Consider the following 16,445-nt stretch of genomic DNA (forward strand, 5'->3'; position numbering starts at 1 on the left):
TTTGGACTATACCCAATCCTTTTGACCAATTTAGGATATAATACATATTTTTAACAAAAAGTTGTTATCCCCCTATTTTTATTTAATACCCCCCTAAAAACTCAAACCCCCCATTTTACTCGGAGAATCTCTTATCCCCCCCTTTAAAGTCTTTCTTGAAAAGTTGGATCCCCCTTAAAGAAGGGAACCAAGCTAGTGAACCCCTCTTTGGCAACTAAACAATGGCTCTATTGTTTAAGAACAATAGACTGCTAAGCATAATGCGAGCCTGAACATGTAGTCTAGCACGCTAGACGACTGAATAGATTGAACAACTAAACGTGGTCCAGGGATATATAAAGGTCAGTGTTACTATGCTATTACGTTATCGTGATCATAGTAGCCATCGATTCTCACCTGTCATGTTCTTATAATTTCTTGGTAAACCCACTGACCTTTATATACCCTGGACCAAGTTTGTCAATCCGATGTAGCGCCATTAGACATTAATTCTTAACACTGCAATGGCTTCTTTACCACTTTCAAAAAAACAACTTCGATCAAAGATGGCGGATATAGCTTGGTCCAGGGATATATAAAGGTCAGTGGGTAAACCATTTCCTCTAAAATAAGAAAGCTACATAGGAAAAAAGTCCACAGTTTTAGAACTCGAACCGTGGGAAGCACAATAATCAATGGAAAGTTGGCGCAGTTTCAAATAAAATCTTTGCTCAGAAAGATTTTTAAAAGAAGTCATGCTTGACTTTCTTTAAAAATGAGGTTAGGCAAGACAGAAATTTGACCGTCGAAACTAGGGATAAAGAATCGAATGAATTTGGGACCGAAACTACTGCCACTAAAATTAATTTTTTGACGCGTCGAGGTAATTCATCCTTATTTTACAATTTTGATGTTCGATTTGTAAAACATCAACCAGACATGCGATCGAATATCATTCTTCCAGTAAAGCGTCTGTCAACAAGGCTTTTAAGGTCAAGTTCAGAATACATTTTCTTCTAGCCGGTGATGGTTAAACATTGTTTTGAATGGTTTCAAACTTCTGCACAAAAGTAAGGAAGAATTCATAGAAATAGTTAGCAGAGACTTTCTAGGGACATACACACTTTTTTTATAAGAATGGTGTTTTTTCATTTCATCATGGATATTCCTAACTTTTTGGCGAAAATCATCCAAAAATATTCTTACGGTATTCTTAGGTTAAGATCGAAATTGGCAAACTACATGTTAAAATGCATTAAAAATGGCATTCTTAGGTTCAGTTGCTAAATTCTATGATGGTGATATTCTTACCATATTCTTAATTTTTTGGCCATTTTCATCATGGACATTCTTATAAAGTGTATTCTTATTTTAAAAAAGCGTGTATGCTTGCGTAAGGTTGTTTCAAAATCAGGCCAAAACCTTTCTTACACTTTTCAACCTTCTCATAAAGATTCGTAAAGATAGAAATTTAAAGAACAAGATGGTTTGATGCTCACTGGTAACCATGTCATGGTTGTTAAATGAGATCATAGGAGCATTAGCCATTTAAAGGTTTTGTTTTTAAATAAGAGTGATATCGTTTGCTTACTCATCAATTTTGATTCACAGGCTTTTTCACATTGGATTGACACGGATGTGTAGCAAGATTGGTCAGAAAGAGGAAAAATACATTTATTTTAATTATATCAGCATAATAATAAGCAGACACTGTCCTGATATTAAATATGTGCCTGATATGAAACTTTTCACATTGGATTGACACGGATGTGTAGCAAGATTGGTCAGAAGGAGGAAAAGAAAACATTTATTTAATTATATCAGCATAATATAACAATAGGCAGATGGGTTAGTCGATCCTAAGTCGCAAGGGAACCCTGTCAGGATGCGAGGCTTTCCACGCCTCCGTTCGGCGAAAGGGAATCGGGTTCTACCATCTGTTGGATTATGACTGAACGCCTCTAAGTCAGAATCCGTGCTAGAAAGCAACGGACACTGCCCTGATATTAAATATGTGCCTGGTATGAAACGGGAACACTCATGGAAAAATCAAACCTTTTAAAGCCTTTTTCCTGATCTGTTTCAAGTATGTCTTGTGATCAATAAAGTTGATGATTGGAAAAAATAAAACCTTTAAATTAACGTGTGTATTTTTTTAATAATAGTTAATAGTTAATAATTAATAGTCACGTGTAATGGGTTATATAATATTCAATACCTGAATAACTATTATTAGACCTAAATGAATGAGTTTGAACCAATCAATGCTCTATAGATAGGATTTACCACTGGGGAAAGAGAGAGGCTTGGTAAATAATTGATGCATAAGTTTCCCTCTTCTTGACTAGAAACAGGGAATCACCATTCTATTTTTGTTTACGTTTTGTGTTTTTTTTTTAATTTTTGAGCGATTTTTATTTGGCTTATAATGTTCAAACTATATAGCATAAATTCTTTAGGCCTATCCCCTTACAATAATGTAAAGTCATCGGTTTTTCATATCATCCCTTTTTTTGAAACGTGCTCAATTTTTTCATTTGAATTATTCAAATAATATTTTATTACATAAATTGTCTAGGTCTATCCCCATAAAATTATCTGAAATCATCATTTTCTTCATACAATCCTTTTTTAACACTTTGTTGCACGTGTTTCAATTCTTAAACGTGCTCAATCTTTTCGACTATTTTCAGATTATATTACATAAATTGTCTAGGCATATCCCCATAAAATGATCTGAAATCATCATTTTCTTCATACAATCCTTTTTTAACACTTTGTTGCACGTGTTTCAATTCTTAAACGTGCTCAATCTTTTCGACTATTTTCAGATTATATTACATAAATTGTCTAGGCCTATCCCCATAAAATTATCTGAAATCATCATTTTCTTCATGCAATCCTTTTTTAACACTTTGTTGCACGTGTTTCAATTCTTAAACGTGCTCAATCTTTTCGACTATTTTCAGATTATATTACATAAATTGTCTAGGCATATCCCCATAAAATTATCTGAAATCATCATTTTCTTCATACATTCCTTTTTAACACTTTGTTGCCCGTGTTTCAATTCTTGAACGTGCTCAATCTTTTCGACTATTTTCAGATTATATTACATAAATTGTCTAGGCCTATCCCCATAAAATTATCTGAAAAATGATCTGAAATGATAATTTTCTTAGATACAAGGATTGACATTTTGTTCGAATTATATTACGTAAAATTTATGCACCTTTCCCCATTGACACTCTGGTAGAGGCTCGTAGCAATGACGTACAAATTGATCGTCAAATTTGGGTAAAGATGATTTAGAATAGAATCTGGTCAAAAACAAACAAAATCGAACTCTTCTTTTTCTTCTAGTTTCTACTTTCACAATTAGGACCCGACAATACATGTGCAAATACAGGACATCCCAGAAGTCCGAGGGCAGATAAGATTTAGTTAATAACCCTGGGGAACGTCCCTGGAATTTCAATGAAGTTCTCAATAATTAGTTAATAATTTTAGAGGCCTTCTTAAAAAATGAACCAAATCCAGGGATAACTTATCGGGAAAAAAAAATCGGGAGAAAGTGAGGGGGTGACGAAATTTTTCCCCGACATTTTATCACCCGACCAAAACTTGTACCCGATTTTTTATTCCCGATCAAAACATTTACCCGAAATTTTATGCTGCAACCAAAATTCAAATCTAATTTTTTTACACCTTTATTTACCGAAATTAGTGCTTTAAACGTCGAATTAAAAGATCCATTTTCGAGCTAGTGAAGGAAACCATTTCTTTTGGACAATTTAGTCGGGTGAAAGTGACGAATTTGAAATTTAGGTCGGAGAAATTGTCGAAAATGCCTCTAGGTGACGAAATTTTTCCCCGATGGAAAAAAGCCCCGACTAAAAAAAACTCCGACATTTTTTTCCCCGATTAAGCATTTAAGATTTCGTTGAATACCCGAAAAAGACGTCCTCGACAAACTTTTCTTGATTTAAACTTGATTTAAATTTTGTTAGTAACCAGATGAAAAATATTTCCTTGTCGGATATTTGACAGGATGTTAAAGAATGCCTCAATACTTTGCTGTTCTGACAAAAAATACAAAATTCCTCTTTCACTTTCTGACTCAAAGTAAACTTTTTTCGTCTTGTTATTGCACTTGAACAACCCTGTCTCACAGCCCGGTGGAACTTTTTTCCTCAGTGGGGATAAAAATTCCTATTGAAATCCTAATGGGGATAGAAATTCTATTGTTCCAAGGTTAAAAAACGCAGTGGGGATGGTTTTGGAGTACAATTTTTGAACATTGAATTTTGAGTGGGGATAAAATAAAAGTCAATTTCCCTGTGGGGCTGAAATTCAAGAATATTTTCCCACCGGGGACGAAATTTTTGCTTCATTTTCCACTGAGGCTGGGGTCCGAGCGTGTCTGTGACAAAGGGGTGTACTTGATTTATAAGGCTTTGGCTGAACCTCAGCTGATATATTTCACGATTTTCAGACGTCCACTTATAGACTTAAAAATCAGCATCATCTAAGCCTTTTCGGAAATTTGAGTTATTTGTCCCTTGTTTTTTTTTCTGCCAAAACATAACATGTAAAATTATTCTTACACGAAAAGTGTATCGTTTTTATTTTTGTAATGCACGAAGTAGCAGTAAAGCGTCGAAGCAATGACAGTTATTATCATCAGGTGCTTCATAAACCTTTTAAACAAATTAGATTGGGAAGGCTTTAAATTCTATTAACTGGTGGCACTAGCGTGGATGGTCGGCCATGATTGGGCAAACTGGGAAGGCGATTTGATGTCCCATCAGAGATTTGGGAAAAGAGGATAAGAAACGCCGCTGCCGCTCGCTGTTTTCCTATTCTTTCCCTTTGAATTCGGCACCCTTTGAAGAAGCAAGGCTGTAGAATAGTTGAGCAAGAAGGAAGGCCGAAACAAAATGGCGTTACGTACAGGTTAACCAATGTTCAAGAAAAAAGTCCTTGAATAAAGCTTTCCAGTGAGTTCTTTGTGAAAAAGAGACTGGGGAGTGAATCTTTGATCTTTTGGGGGTTTCCCCTGAGAAAATCGAGGAAAATCATTCCATATTCTGGGAGTAAAGATGGCGGACATGAGGCATGCTTGAAATTTTGAAAAATTGGGACCAATTTCTTTCTGGCTTGTATTGCTCTGAATGAATTTTTTGTGTTGCAGAACATAATTTTTATGGGTAGTAGGAAGGTTGATAGTGATCATGTAAGTATTAGTTTACCCCGGCACTCTCTAAAACGTCTTGGCATTTTGATTTAAGATGGGCAAAATCAATTGATAATTTGTTGTTTTTCTTCAACTTTTTAGATAAAAAAAATGTAATTTTAAGCAAAACTTGCCCCATGGTAATGGAATTGAGATTCAGTAAGTATACTTGATTCCTCTGTTGTACTTTTAGCTTTATCTAGGGAAACATTGATTTTTGGGTTGGAATTTCAAGGTTTTCAACAACAAAAACATTTCAAAAAAATAACTTTGACATGTGATATTTATAAATTGTGACTACCTGAAGGGCCATGATTTTGACCAGTCAGTGGATTATGATTTAGAAGGTGCAAGGCTTTGGTACTTTTACACTCAAAATATTGTTTAATCCGTGGAATTTGCATTTTGTATTTAAACGGATTAGGGTAATTTCCCCGGGGGGGGGGGGGCACTCGATCTGAAAACGACCATACGTTCGGCCCAAAATTTGGCTTCTAAAATCGGACCCTTACAGTGCAGTGAATTGCCATGAAAAATCATACCCTTACAGTGCACTTTTCAAATTTTCTCGCCCGTAAGGGCGAAAATTTGTGCAATTTTCCAAGAAAATGTGGGATTTTTCCTCCAAAATTGGCCAATTTTGTGCCAATTTTACCAAATAATTGGCCTTTTATCACAATTTCCTACCCTTACAGTGCAGTTCAGTGCAGTTTTGTAATTCCCTACCCTTACAGTGCACTAGCTGAACTATGAAAAACCTACCCTTAAGGGCCGAACGTCTGGTAGGTCATTTACCTTGAGTGCCCCCCCCCCGGGGTAATTTCATATACAGATTTACATTTTATATATTTTCAGGCTAGTTATCATATTCTTTGTGAAATACTGTTAACAACACCGTCCCATAGAAGTATTGGCCATCCAAGTACAGGTTGCCGATGCAACGACGATTGACTCAAGATTCAGACATTTTTGCATGTTGACGGTCACTTCTGTTCTCTGCAGTGCCAGCAGAAAAGGGCTGCTAAAAGATGAGTGGGAACTGATGTATTAAAACTTTATGTGTATTATATCTATTTGACTCAACAGAAGCAGGATGGAATAATAATTCTATGGTGTTTGATGTTATATTTATGGAAAAAGTGGATTTGAGCGGTTGGACCTGTATGCCCTTTGAAAAATGGATGTCGATATATTGTTATTAGAATGTTCAATGGAAAATTGGGGATTTCGATATACACATTATTATGTAAATGTCTGAATGTTCTCTGGCGAAGTGGATTTTGATGCAACTTCTTTTTGGAATCTTTATTGAACGATGTTTCTTTTTTATCCAGGTTGTCCTTGGAAACTGAATTTTGAGGCATAAATACATATTGCATGGTATTAGTCCGGCGGCGATCCAGGATCACCCTTACTATTAGTAAATATGGGTTTTTATTTTATCTTCCCATCATATGGTCCTTTGGGACCCCAAAACCAGTTTTTGCCAAACTGGCAAAGCTGGGGAAAATTTTTTATGGGGGCTTGAAGGGGGTAGGGTCATTTTAGCCTTGGGGTCCTAAGAAAGTAGATTTTTGAAGTTCTTATTTAGCCAAAACTGATTGAGCCATCAGATAGAGCTTGAAGAGTAGATCTCCAAAATGGGGTCATTCGTCTCATTTGGCGGACTTAGTCCCCCAGAATTGGCCGATACGTCTTCAAAAATGCAATATTTTGTGCTGACGTCAGTTTTGCTGACTCAGCAGAAAAGAGCCAAAATCGTTGAAAAACGCTGAGTCAGCAAAATTTCAAACTCAAATATCTCATGATCTAGCCTAGGAAACCCTATAAATGACCCCTCTAATCGATAGTACTCTTCGAGACGCATCTGTTAAAAGTGGTATCTGTCGCTGGAAATTCTCTCAAAAATGCTGACGTCAGCATAAAATATTGCATTTTTGAAGATGTATCAGCCAATTCCGGGGGACTAAGTCCGCCAAATGAGACAAATGACCCCATTTTGGAGATGTACTCTTCAAGCTCTATCTGATGGTACAATCAGTTTTAGCTAAATGAGAACTTCAAAAATCGACTTTCTAAGGACCCCAAGGCTAAAATGACCCTACCCCCTTCAAGCCCCCATAAAAAATTTTCCCCAGCTTTGCCAGCTTGGCAAAAACCAGTTTTGGGGTCCCAAGGGACCATATAATGAGAAAATAAAATAAAAACCCATATTTACTACTTGTAAGGGTTGATGCAAAAAAGGCCTTTTCGCCGCCGGACTATATAGATGAAATGGATACGTGCTGCGATGATAAGTCTACTTCATTTGTCTATATTTTGATTTGGGGGCTTTTGCCCAGAAGCTATCCCTTAATTTGGGAAGCAGGTCAAAACAAGTCATCAAATCAGGGAACATGTAGGCCAAAATTGCCAAATGTAAACAAACCAGGAAGAGCCAGAAATGCTTCTATAATTTAAATTTATATTCATATTTTCAGTCTGATGTTATCTTTAAACTATATTTTTCAAATTTAGATTTAATTTTTTTTAAGCATGGAGTCATAACACCTTTTGCATTTAGTGTTCATGGAGCAATAATCCAATTTTTAATCAGCTTTGAAGTCTTAAAATCTGTATGAAATGTTACTACTCAAAGAACATAGTTGGAAAGGCTTTGGGTCGTTTTTATTGTATATCCAACTTTTTACTTCAAGTAAAGTCAACGGTGATCTATTTTTCATCATGCTCTGCAATACACATTGATTTGAGGTGTTTTAAAGGCCTATAAATGAAGTTAAATTATACTGAAATGTCTTTTTGTTCTTAATCTTTTGCAGCAGTTGCAAAGAAGATTTATATTCAGAGAAATAGCGAAGTCATATTATGCACTGAAAAAAAATACAAACTAACAATGACAATCTGTAATTCAAATATACATAATATACACTGTGGAAGAATATTTAATTCTTATACACTATTATTTGTTGGGTTGGATGGAAATGCATAGTTTTTTTAACCTCATTTTTACGATGTTTTTATAATATTTTTTTTAACATATCTGGGGAAATCCCCTGGTGATGTCCTCGGTATAATTTTTCTATTTTTTCAATGGTATTGTAAAGATTATTTTATGTTTTGTTGTCTAGAACTCATAAAGTTCTTACAAGAAAGCTTTCATGGTATTTATGACCTCCTGGCATTGATATCATGAATGGCCATCGTTTCTTTTTTCCTTTTCTTTCTTTGACATTTGTTGTGTTTTTTGTCCTCCAAGGTTTTTTTTCCAACCTCGCTATCCCTACTGAAGAGGCCTTTATGGTATTGTTTCTTAGAAACTTTAACCCGAGAATAATGATAAACTAGTTTTACCAGCTTCGTTGTATTCTAACGCAACACATTTCAATTATTTTGGATCTAAATTATCCAGCAAGGAAAATATTTTTTACAAATAAAGCTGAGAAACTATTTAAGGCTCGCAACCCAAAGTCTTGTCCAAAGTAAAAAAGTGCTTATAAAAAATAACAAAATTCTCGATTTTAGAAAGAAAAAAAAATTCACTTTCGATATCAATCACGGCTGCCATTTTTTGTTTGTACTTCTAGTCTTGTGCGCATAACGAATCAAGCGCTCTGATTGGTTCAGAACGAAAACAATCGATCGGCCGCAGACATTTCAATAGAAACAAAAGATTCTACAGCCTAGCTTCAAATAGATGAATAGCGCATTTCTTATCCTCTTTTTCCAAATCTCTGGTCCCATGTTTTATGTAATTTTTTCAATATTTTTAGTTTTTACCACTGAAATTAAAGTGTATCCAGATATAATTATTTTTATCAAAAACCCAATTTTATTAAACATTCGGAGATTTGATGTTTCACAGAGAAGTGCTGGCAAGGGGTATTTCGGGTCCTATATCTTCCGAAAACTTTTCCGTTTGTCTTGAAATTTCGCAACCTTCTTAACCTAAGGTTGAACTACCACTGGTGCAAAAATGAACGTTGTAGCATAAGAAGAAAAAGAACTCAATTTTTGCAATCACAAATTTAACCGCTAAAATCGTGAATTTTTCAACCAAAAATACACTCAAATATAGCGCTTTTAATTCTCTAAAACAACTAAAAAAAATTTTCGAAATTAAATCGGACAATCAAAAGTTACAGACATTCTTGTTTTCACTGCCAATTATATCTGAATAGACTTTAGTGCAATGTACAACACTTCATCAACTCAGAACACTGTACCCCCATTTAGTAGCTCCTTCTAGTACTTTATATAAGATACTTTTGCCTCTAAGAAGGAAACTCGCATTGGGCTTTTCCAGAAAAAAAATTTACCTCATTGTTGAGGATATTGATTTTTTGAAGTATCAAACCCCCTGGATATCCTACTTTATTAGGAAAGACCCCCTGGATATCCACTCTTAAAAATATGCTCAACCCCCTGGATATCCTCTCTTATAAAGATGCTTACCCCTGGATATTGTATTTTTTACTTGAAAAGACACTTTACCCCCTGGATATCCGCTCCCTTGTAAATATTTAACCCCCTGGATATCCGATATCCTCAACAGGGGGGCACGGATTATTTCTGGAAAAGCCCATTAGCCTACTGAGTATAAGAAAATTATCATCAGAAAAATGACGTGAGTGAAGCGAGCACGAAAAATCAAGAGTATCTTTCCTCTTTTTTTCTGAAATCTGCAGGCTGATTATCTAAATGGTCTAAAAAAGCAAAGAGGCGTCGAAGTTAGTAATCAAAGGCGCCTTTCTAAACCCTTTGTTCTTATGGATTTTTTCTTGTAAAAAAAATAAATTCATCACGTGAACTGTTTCACTCCAGCTAACTTGCATCCGTAAAAATTATTATTCTTGATATGCGTAAGTCAAGATGACGTCATATTTTTTAACGAAAGCATCCAAAAAAGCCGGTTTTTGACCTCCGTGTTTCTATTTTTAGTAACAGAGAGAGGTCAAATCCCGGCTTTTTTAGGGTGTTTCCGCTAGAACAATGACTTATGCATATCAAGAATAGAGGTTTTCTAATCACAAGATCGAGCAAGGAAATCCTCATGCGGGCACTTTAAAGTCTGACTGGTGACGTCTTTCAAAAATTAAGTAAACAAAAAAGTCATTTCCTTTCTCATACAAGTTATACCACAAATTACTCTACTAAGAAATTCCTCTTTCTATTTACGGAAAACCAAAACTTCATATTTCACGTGAGAATTTATCGCCAAATATTTACTGAAACAGTACAGAATATGTTCTGTAATGACTTCAAATGATGTCAACCCCCCCCTCACGTTTCTAGCGTGATGACTGAGCTTTTTATCCCAGTGGGCACAAACGTCTTTTGGACGTCTAATGTACGTTTCTAGGACGTCCAAAGGTCTTAAAGGCGTCCATTGAATGTCCATAAGACGTTGCGTGCCCATAGGGATAGACCCTGGAGGGGCCCTGAAGGCATTTTCTCAATCCAGGCCAACCAAAATCTTTGATTGTAGTTTTTATGAAAGTGGCACCTTAACTCAATAATGGTGTAAAAATCAAAAGCGCTAGCTCTACTTTTCCTTATACACTTGTGGTGCTTCGAAAAATAATGCGCCTTCTTGCTTTCACAGTCGAGTTTGTTATATTTTTGTTTACGGTCTGGTCTACCTAGATCGACTGCATCTGATTTTAAGGGGAAGATCGATCATAAGTGTTTCCTTTTATTGTAATTTTCTCATTTTCGAATTCTGTTTCAGTGGTATACCGGATTTAAATTATCAAATTGGAACTCTGGAATTCAAAAGAGTGACATTGAAACCTGCTAATCCCAGCCAGGTAATCATAATCAAATCGGTTTAGATTATTTTAATGAGCTTTTTCTTTTCCGTAGTCATGGCGATCTCGCCAACTTTAATGGGATAAAATTTCGTGGGAATTAAACTTTGCGTATTTCTCAGATTTGAGTATTATCCGCGAAATTAAGTCCTTCTGCTAATCTGCTAAATATTTTTAAATAATGTCAAATATACTACTTTTTAAATGTTTACATGCATCTTTAATTTGCCTTTGATTACTTTTTCTTGGCTGAAAATGACCATTAGCGGCGATTGATGTTCCAACAGTGGAATTTTCAGGGTTTTTATACTGTATCTGGAGAAATCCTGGAGAGTTTAAGTTTTATATTATTTTTTCTGTAAACAGAATTTATTTTTGTAAAAATTATCACACTATTTTATCTTTTTGATATTATTTAATAGGATGATCAAGAGAGTTCATTCGAAGCTTTTGGTGGAGATGGTCAAACATTACGAAAGAAAACTACTTCTGTCCGATAATACTGTCCGCTAGTTGCATTTGTTCATTTGCCCTCATCCTTATTGTTTTTTTAAATTATTTTGTATTGTATATAGAATTTAAGTAAAACATTATTTTGAATTCCATAAAGGGTGCTGGTCTAATTGCAGAGATTATCTTTTCAAATGCTTCATGATTACACGATGCGTACACAGATAAAGCCGCATCTTTCTTTTATCATGGATTAATCAAACTAAGGCGAAGTAGTGCTGTGGTAATCGTTCTTGACTTCCGTGTTGGAGGTCAGGGTTCGATTCCCACTCGGTGCTACAATTCACTTGGCAAGTGAATGTACCTTGGCCCGGGTCAACCCATGCCATGCGAGGGGAATAGGGTACAAGAACTTTGGGAGATATGCCGGACATTGAATGTGGTGTGGTAATGGTACTCATATGTTCAGTACCTGCGAGAACGCAATGTTCTCCCGTACTGTGCGAGTATCATCGTCGATACAGCACGGCTCTGATGTGTCGCGAGCACAGAGTACAATGTCTGGTAAGCGCTGTGATTTCCCTATCTAGGGGTGGGAAACTATCCCGGGATAGGGCCCGGTCTGATGATATCGGAGGGTCAGTTCTCTCTCTCTTCTCTTCTCTAATCAAACTACAGTCAAGTAAATCGGTCGGTCAATTCTCAATCATATACAAAAGTCCTCACAGCTTATTCAATGCTTGTTGTCAAATTTAATTAAAAGTCTGTTTCAAAAAGTTATGAAAATTGAAGGATTTCTAAAGAACCCATTTTATTGTTGGACACGCTGTAGATTTTAGGAGTGGTCGACTTTTTGAGCTGATTTTCCATATGCTATTCGATTTTGTGTTTACACTTCTGTGAATTTTAATAACATTTTATTATTTATTTACAGTGAAAAACATAAATAATAATTATACTCAAATTTGGAAAATAAAATTGTGATGGATTGGTAGAGAATGTCTTCTTTGGGTCGTGTTGTATATCGAAGATTTTGTTCAATGATGAATCACCAAGTTTTACATAAAGAAGGATTGTTTTATATCCCACTTGAAAAGGGTAGGTTTATATCAGTTTTTTGAAAAATTTCGCGTGGATTTAATTTCGCGAATAAGGCTGAAAATAGCTGAAAAACAGCCATTTTTTGCCACAAATGGAGACTTTGGACTGGTTTCTCCGCCGAAAATGCGATTTAAAAAATTTTGTGGTGGATTTAATTTCACGAGTAAGGAATCTCACGCGTAAAAGGCAAATATTCACGAAATCGCGAAATTTTATCTCGCGAAAGTTAATCCGGTTAAAGAAGGCTTCCAAAAATATCAGAATCACAAAGAGTTGTTGTGACATATTCTGGTTAAGCTTAACATTAGGATATATGCTATCCAATTGATTCTTTGAAAAGTAATGTGATCGAGACGTGATAGAAATCTCCTAGTCCACCGCCACATTTCAGAGAAAGGTGAATTGTGGTGTAGGTCGAGCCAAAGTTTAGGATCGGAATTTTTTCAAGTTTAGGGAATGCCAAAGTAGGTTCATTAAAGAAATTAAGACCTTCCAAACTATTGCCCCATTTCTAAAGCGATTTATTGCGGGATCCTTTTGGTAGATACCTTATCGGGGAAAACTTCGTCGGAGAAAATTTTCGTCGGGAAAAATTTTCGTCGGGGAAAAATATTCGTCACTTGCTGGTAGTTGGTAAACGCATTAAGGCCGGGGAAAATTTTCGTCGGTGAAAAATATTCATCACTAGGCCAAAATTTTGTCATTTTTCCTCGACGAAGTTTTCCCCGATAAGGTAGTCGAGAGACTCAGTATTTTCCAAACTAGAAAAGTGCTACCGTGTTAAAATGTTACCGTGAGTATCACAATGTATGTAAAACACAATTCGTTAAGTTACGTAATTTTCGCCATTATAGAAGCAAACGTTCGATTTGCGTAAGGGATCGCCTCTCTCTACAAATTCGAACGTTTGCTTCCATAATGGCGGAAGTTGCGCAACTTAACAAGAAATGAAAAACTTCAATAGGATCATTAAAAAGAGTCAGACCTTCTTAAGAACTATGTATCTTTTTGCTGTTCTAGGACAAGCTGTTTTAGAATACACTTTGAAAGATGGAATAATTGATATGTACCACACAGGAGTACCCAGCTTTTACCGTGGTCAAGGAATCGCCAAAATATTGGTTCAGGTAAAATTGACCCTCTTATTAAATGGAATTTTGTCAATGACCTTGAATGTATCTTACTAAATAGCTTTACACACGCCAATTTTTCAGAACAAAAATATCTCCAACGAAAAAATGTTAAAATTTGTGAATGGTTTAACAGTTCGACTTGTGAAATTTCTGACATCAAAGATGAATTTACAGAATATATATTTTCTTCCGTGACTTTAGGATGCCATGAAGTACGTGGAAGCAGAGAAACTGACAGTCAAACCAACATGTAGCTATGTCTTGAAATATGTCAATGAAAATCCAAACCCCAACATCAAAGTTTGCGAATTATAACCAAACAGTCTCCTAAAATTACGTGATTATGTTTACAACAATTTTATATAGAAAATTTTAGAACACATTTGTCAAAAATATATTTTGTGATTTTTTTATTTTAGGGAATATGCATAAACAGAACTGAACTAATTTTGTTTCATTTTTTGGTTTTATTTCTTGAAAGCTTGTTGGATTTCATGCGGAACTAACACAGAGATATCTGTAAAGTCTGAAGGGTTAGATAAAGGCACAGATTTCTGTGAAGCCCGAGGGGCTAGATGGCGTGCTTTGGCTGAAAAGTGTGCCGTGTTTCGTCAGGAAATCCTACCGAGTTCACGTGACATTGCGAGAAGAAATTTTCGCGGAAGAAATTTTCGCGGAATTTAATTTCGCGAATTTGGGCGTAATTCGCGAAATTAAATTCCGCGAAACACACCAAAATTGTTAAATCGCGAAATTAAATTCCGCGAAATTCGATTTTTTTTCTTCTTCTTTTATTTTGTTGTTTTTGACCAGGTATTACCAAAAAAGATGGACACAATTGATTTTTAAGCATTATAACGTGTATTTTTTATCAAATATAAACAAATATAAACAACTCAGTGGTGCTTAAAAGTTAATCTAAGTTGATAAATTCTTCTCAATCGCGAAATTAAATTCCGTGAAACTTTTGAAATCGGCTCATTCGCGAATTTAAATTCCGCGAAATTTTCCATTTTGAAACCCTGATTCGCGAAATTAAATTCCGCGAAAATTTCTTCTCGCGAAAATTTCTTCCCTTAAGGTATAATTTCAGTGCTTCACCATCAGAAGCTTCGCGGGTTTTCGAAAAATTCGAAGCAATATTTTTTGCGAGCTTAAAGCACGACATCTAGCCCTTTGGGCTTTATGAATCTGTAGATAGAGGCCACTTAAAGCTCACAACCTCTTCCTGTGTACCCCAGGACTCTAATGATGGACACCAGATAACTATCAGCAAGCATAAAAAAGCTGATATGATAATACACAGGGATGAAAGAGCGTTGACCAGGTCAAGCAAAAGATTTAATCCAAATTTTGAACTCTAGAATTTCGTGCCACCCGATATTTGAATTTAGTATAACATTTCAATTAACTTTTCTTCAGACATCGACGAACTAGAGCATTGGTTGTTTTCGAACAGTTAGGCTTTATCTGCGCTTATTCTCCTAGGGAGGAAAATATGGCGTCATATACTGGACAAAATCGAATGGGCGAATCGGAAATGCAGAACGCCAGCTTGAAATGCAGTTTTCGTTTTGGAAAGGCGCTTTTCAAGCCGAATTTTGATATATCAACTTGACGTATTTCAAATCGGTGTATTCCGACTTAAGGCATTCCACCATGATGTATTCCAAATTGATACATTTCAATTTGAAACATTTCCAATCGATGCATTTCAAGTTGAAATATTACAAATCGACGTATTCCAACTTGACGCATTCCTATTTGAAACTTTCTACTTGCCGGTCCGCAAAATAGATTCCCTCCGTTTTTATCTGGTCTGCGTTTTATATGTTTTTAAAATTTTGCGCACTTCAAATGAAATAAGACGCACATATCAAAAATACCAGTACAAAAAAAATTTCCAGACCTGAAAATGCGGTCCTGGCTTTTCTATTGTGTCAAGTCGGAATACATCAAGTTGGAATGTGTCAAGTTGGAATGCATCAAGTTGGAATGCGTCAAGTCGGAATATCTCGGGTTTGAATATGCATCAAGTTGGTATGATATCAGATTGAAATGGAATACTCTAGTTTGATATATCAGAATTCAGCTTGAAATGCACCATTTCAAAACGAAAACTGCATTTCAAGCTGGTGTTCTGCATATCCGATTCGCCCATTCGATTTTGTCCAGTATATGACGCCATAGGAAAAGAGACAGTGAACTAGAAATACTACTAAATAATTCCGCGAACTTTTGTGCAACCCCCTTTTCCTCTATGCCAACCTTTATAATATAATCGACCGCGGAGCGGTGTATTCAGAGACGTTTTGTATGGTGAAAAATCTCGCATATTTGCGCGCGGTAATCCGTTCTCTAAAGTCACGGAAAGCTGACGAAATCAACAATCTCGTTTCTCTATCTTTGAAGTCTCTGAATAACACTCGCTCGGAAAAAGTAATTATCTTCCTTAGATTTCTGTTGTCAAAGTATTACGAGAAAACAGTTTTAAGGAAAAGTACAATATACTCCATATTTTTCGACCGACTGTTACAACAGCATGAAAACAGTGTCCCCATGTGAATGTTCCTTTTCAAAAGAAGATCAAGAATAAAGACAAGACTAGGGAACCAATTAGCACTTAAAGAATTTTTTTAATTTTGTATAACTTAGAAATACGTAAATTTGGGAAACATGTGCTTTTCAGTGTTTATTAATTTGATTGCAGTGAATACAAAAAAAAACTTTAGCTCAAAT

General features: G+C 35.6%; 1 protein-coding gene and 1 long non-coding RNA gene across 2 annotated transcripts in view; both read left to right on the forward strand.

Moving 5' to 3' along the window:
* Positions 1-11,650, forward strand: part of LOC136809289 (ubiquitin recognition factor in ER-associated degradation protein 1-like) — a 73,574-nt gene extending 61,924 nt beyond the window's left edge. Inside the window, exons 12-13 of the mRNA XM_067065805.1 lie at positions 10,944-11,022; positions 11,445-11,650. Coding sequence (XP_066921906.1) covers positions 10,944-11,022; positions 11,445-11,522 — 157 coding nt within the window. The 3' untranslated portion in view covers positions 11,523-11,650. The remainder of the gene's footprint in view (positions 1-10,943; positions 11,023-11,444) is intronic.
* On the forward strand, positions 5,297-7,744 carry LOC136809286 (uncharacterized). The gene is made up of 4 exons (XR_010846965.1): positions 5,297-5,374; positions 6,071-6,259; positions 6,550-6,601; positions 7,485-7,744. It is a non-coding gene; the product is annotated as an uncharacterized lncRNA (long non-coding RNA).
* Positions 11,651-16,445: the final 4,795 nt, after the last annotated feature.

The sequence above is a fragment of the Clytia hemisphaerica genome, unplaced genomic scaffold (assembly GCF_902728285.1).
Source record: "Clytia hemisphaerica strain Z4C2 unplaced genomic scaffold, Clytia hemisphaerica genome assembly, whole genome shotgun sequence".
Classification (NCBI taxonomy): domain Eukaryota; kingdom Metazoa; phylum Cnidaria; class Hydrozoa; order Leptothecata; family Clytiidae; genus Clytia; species Clytia hemisphaerica.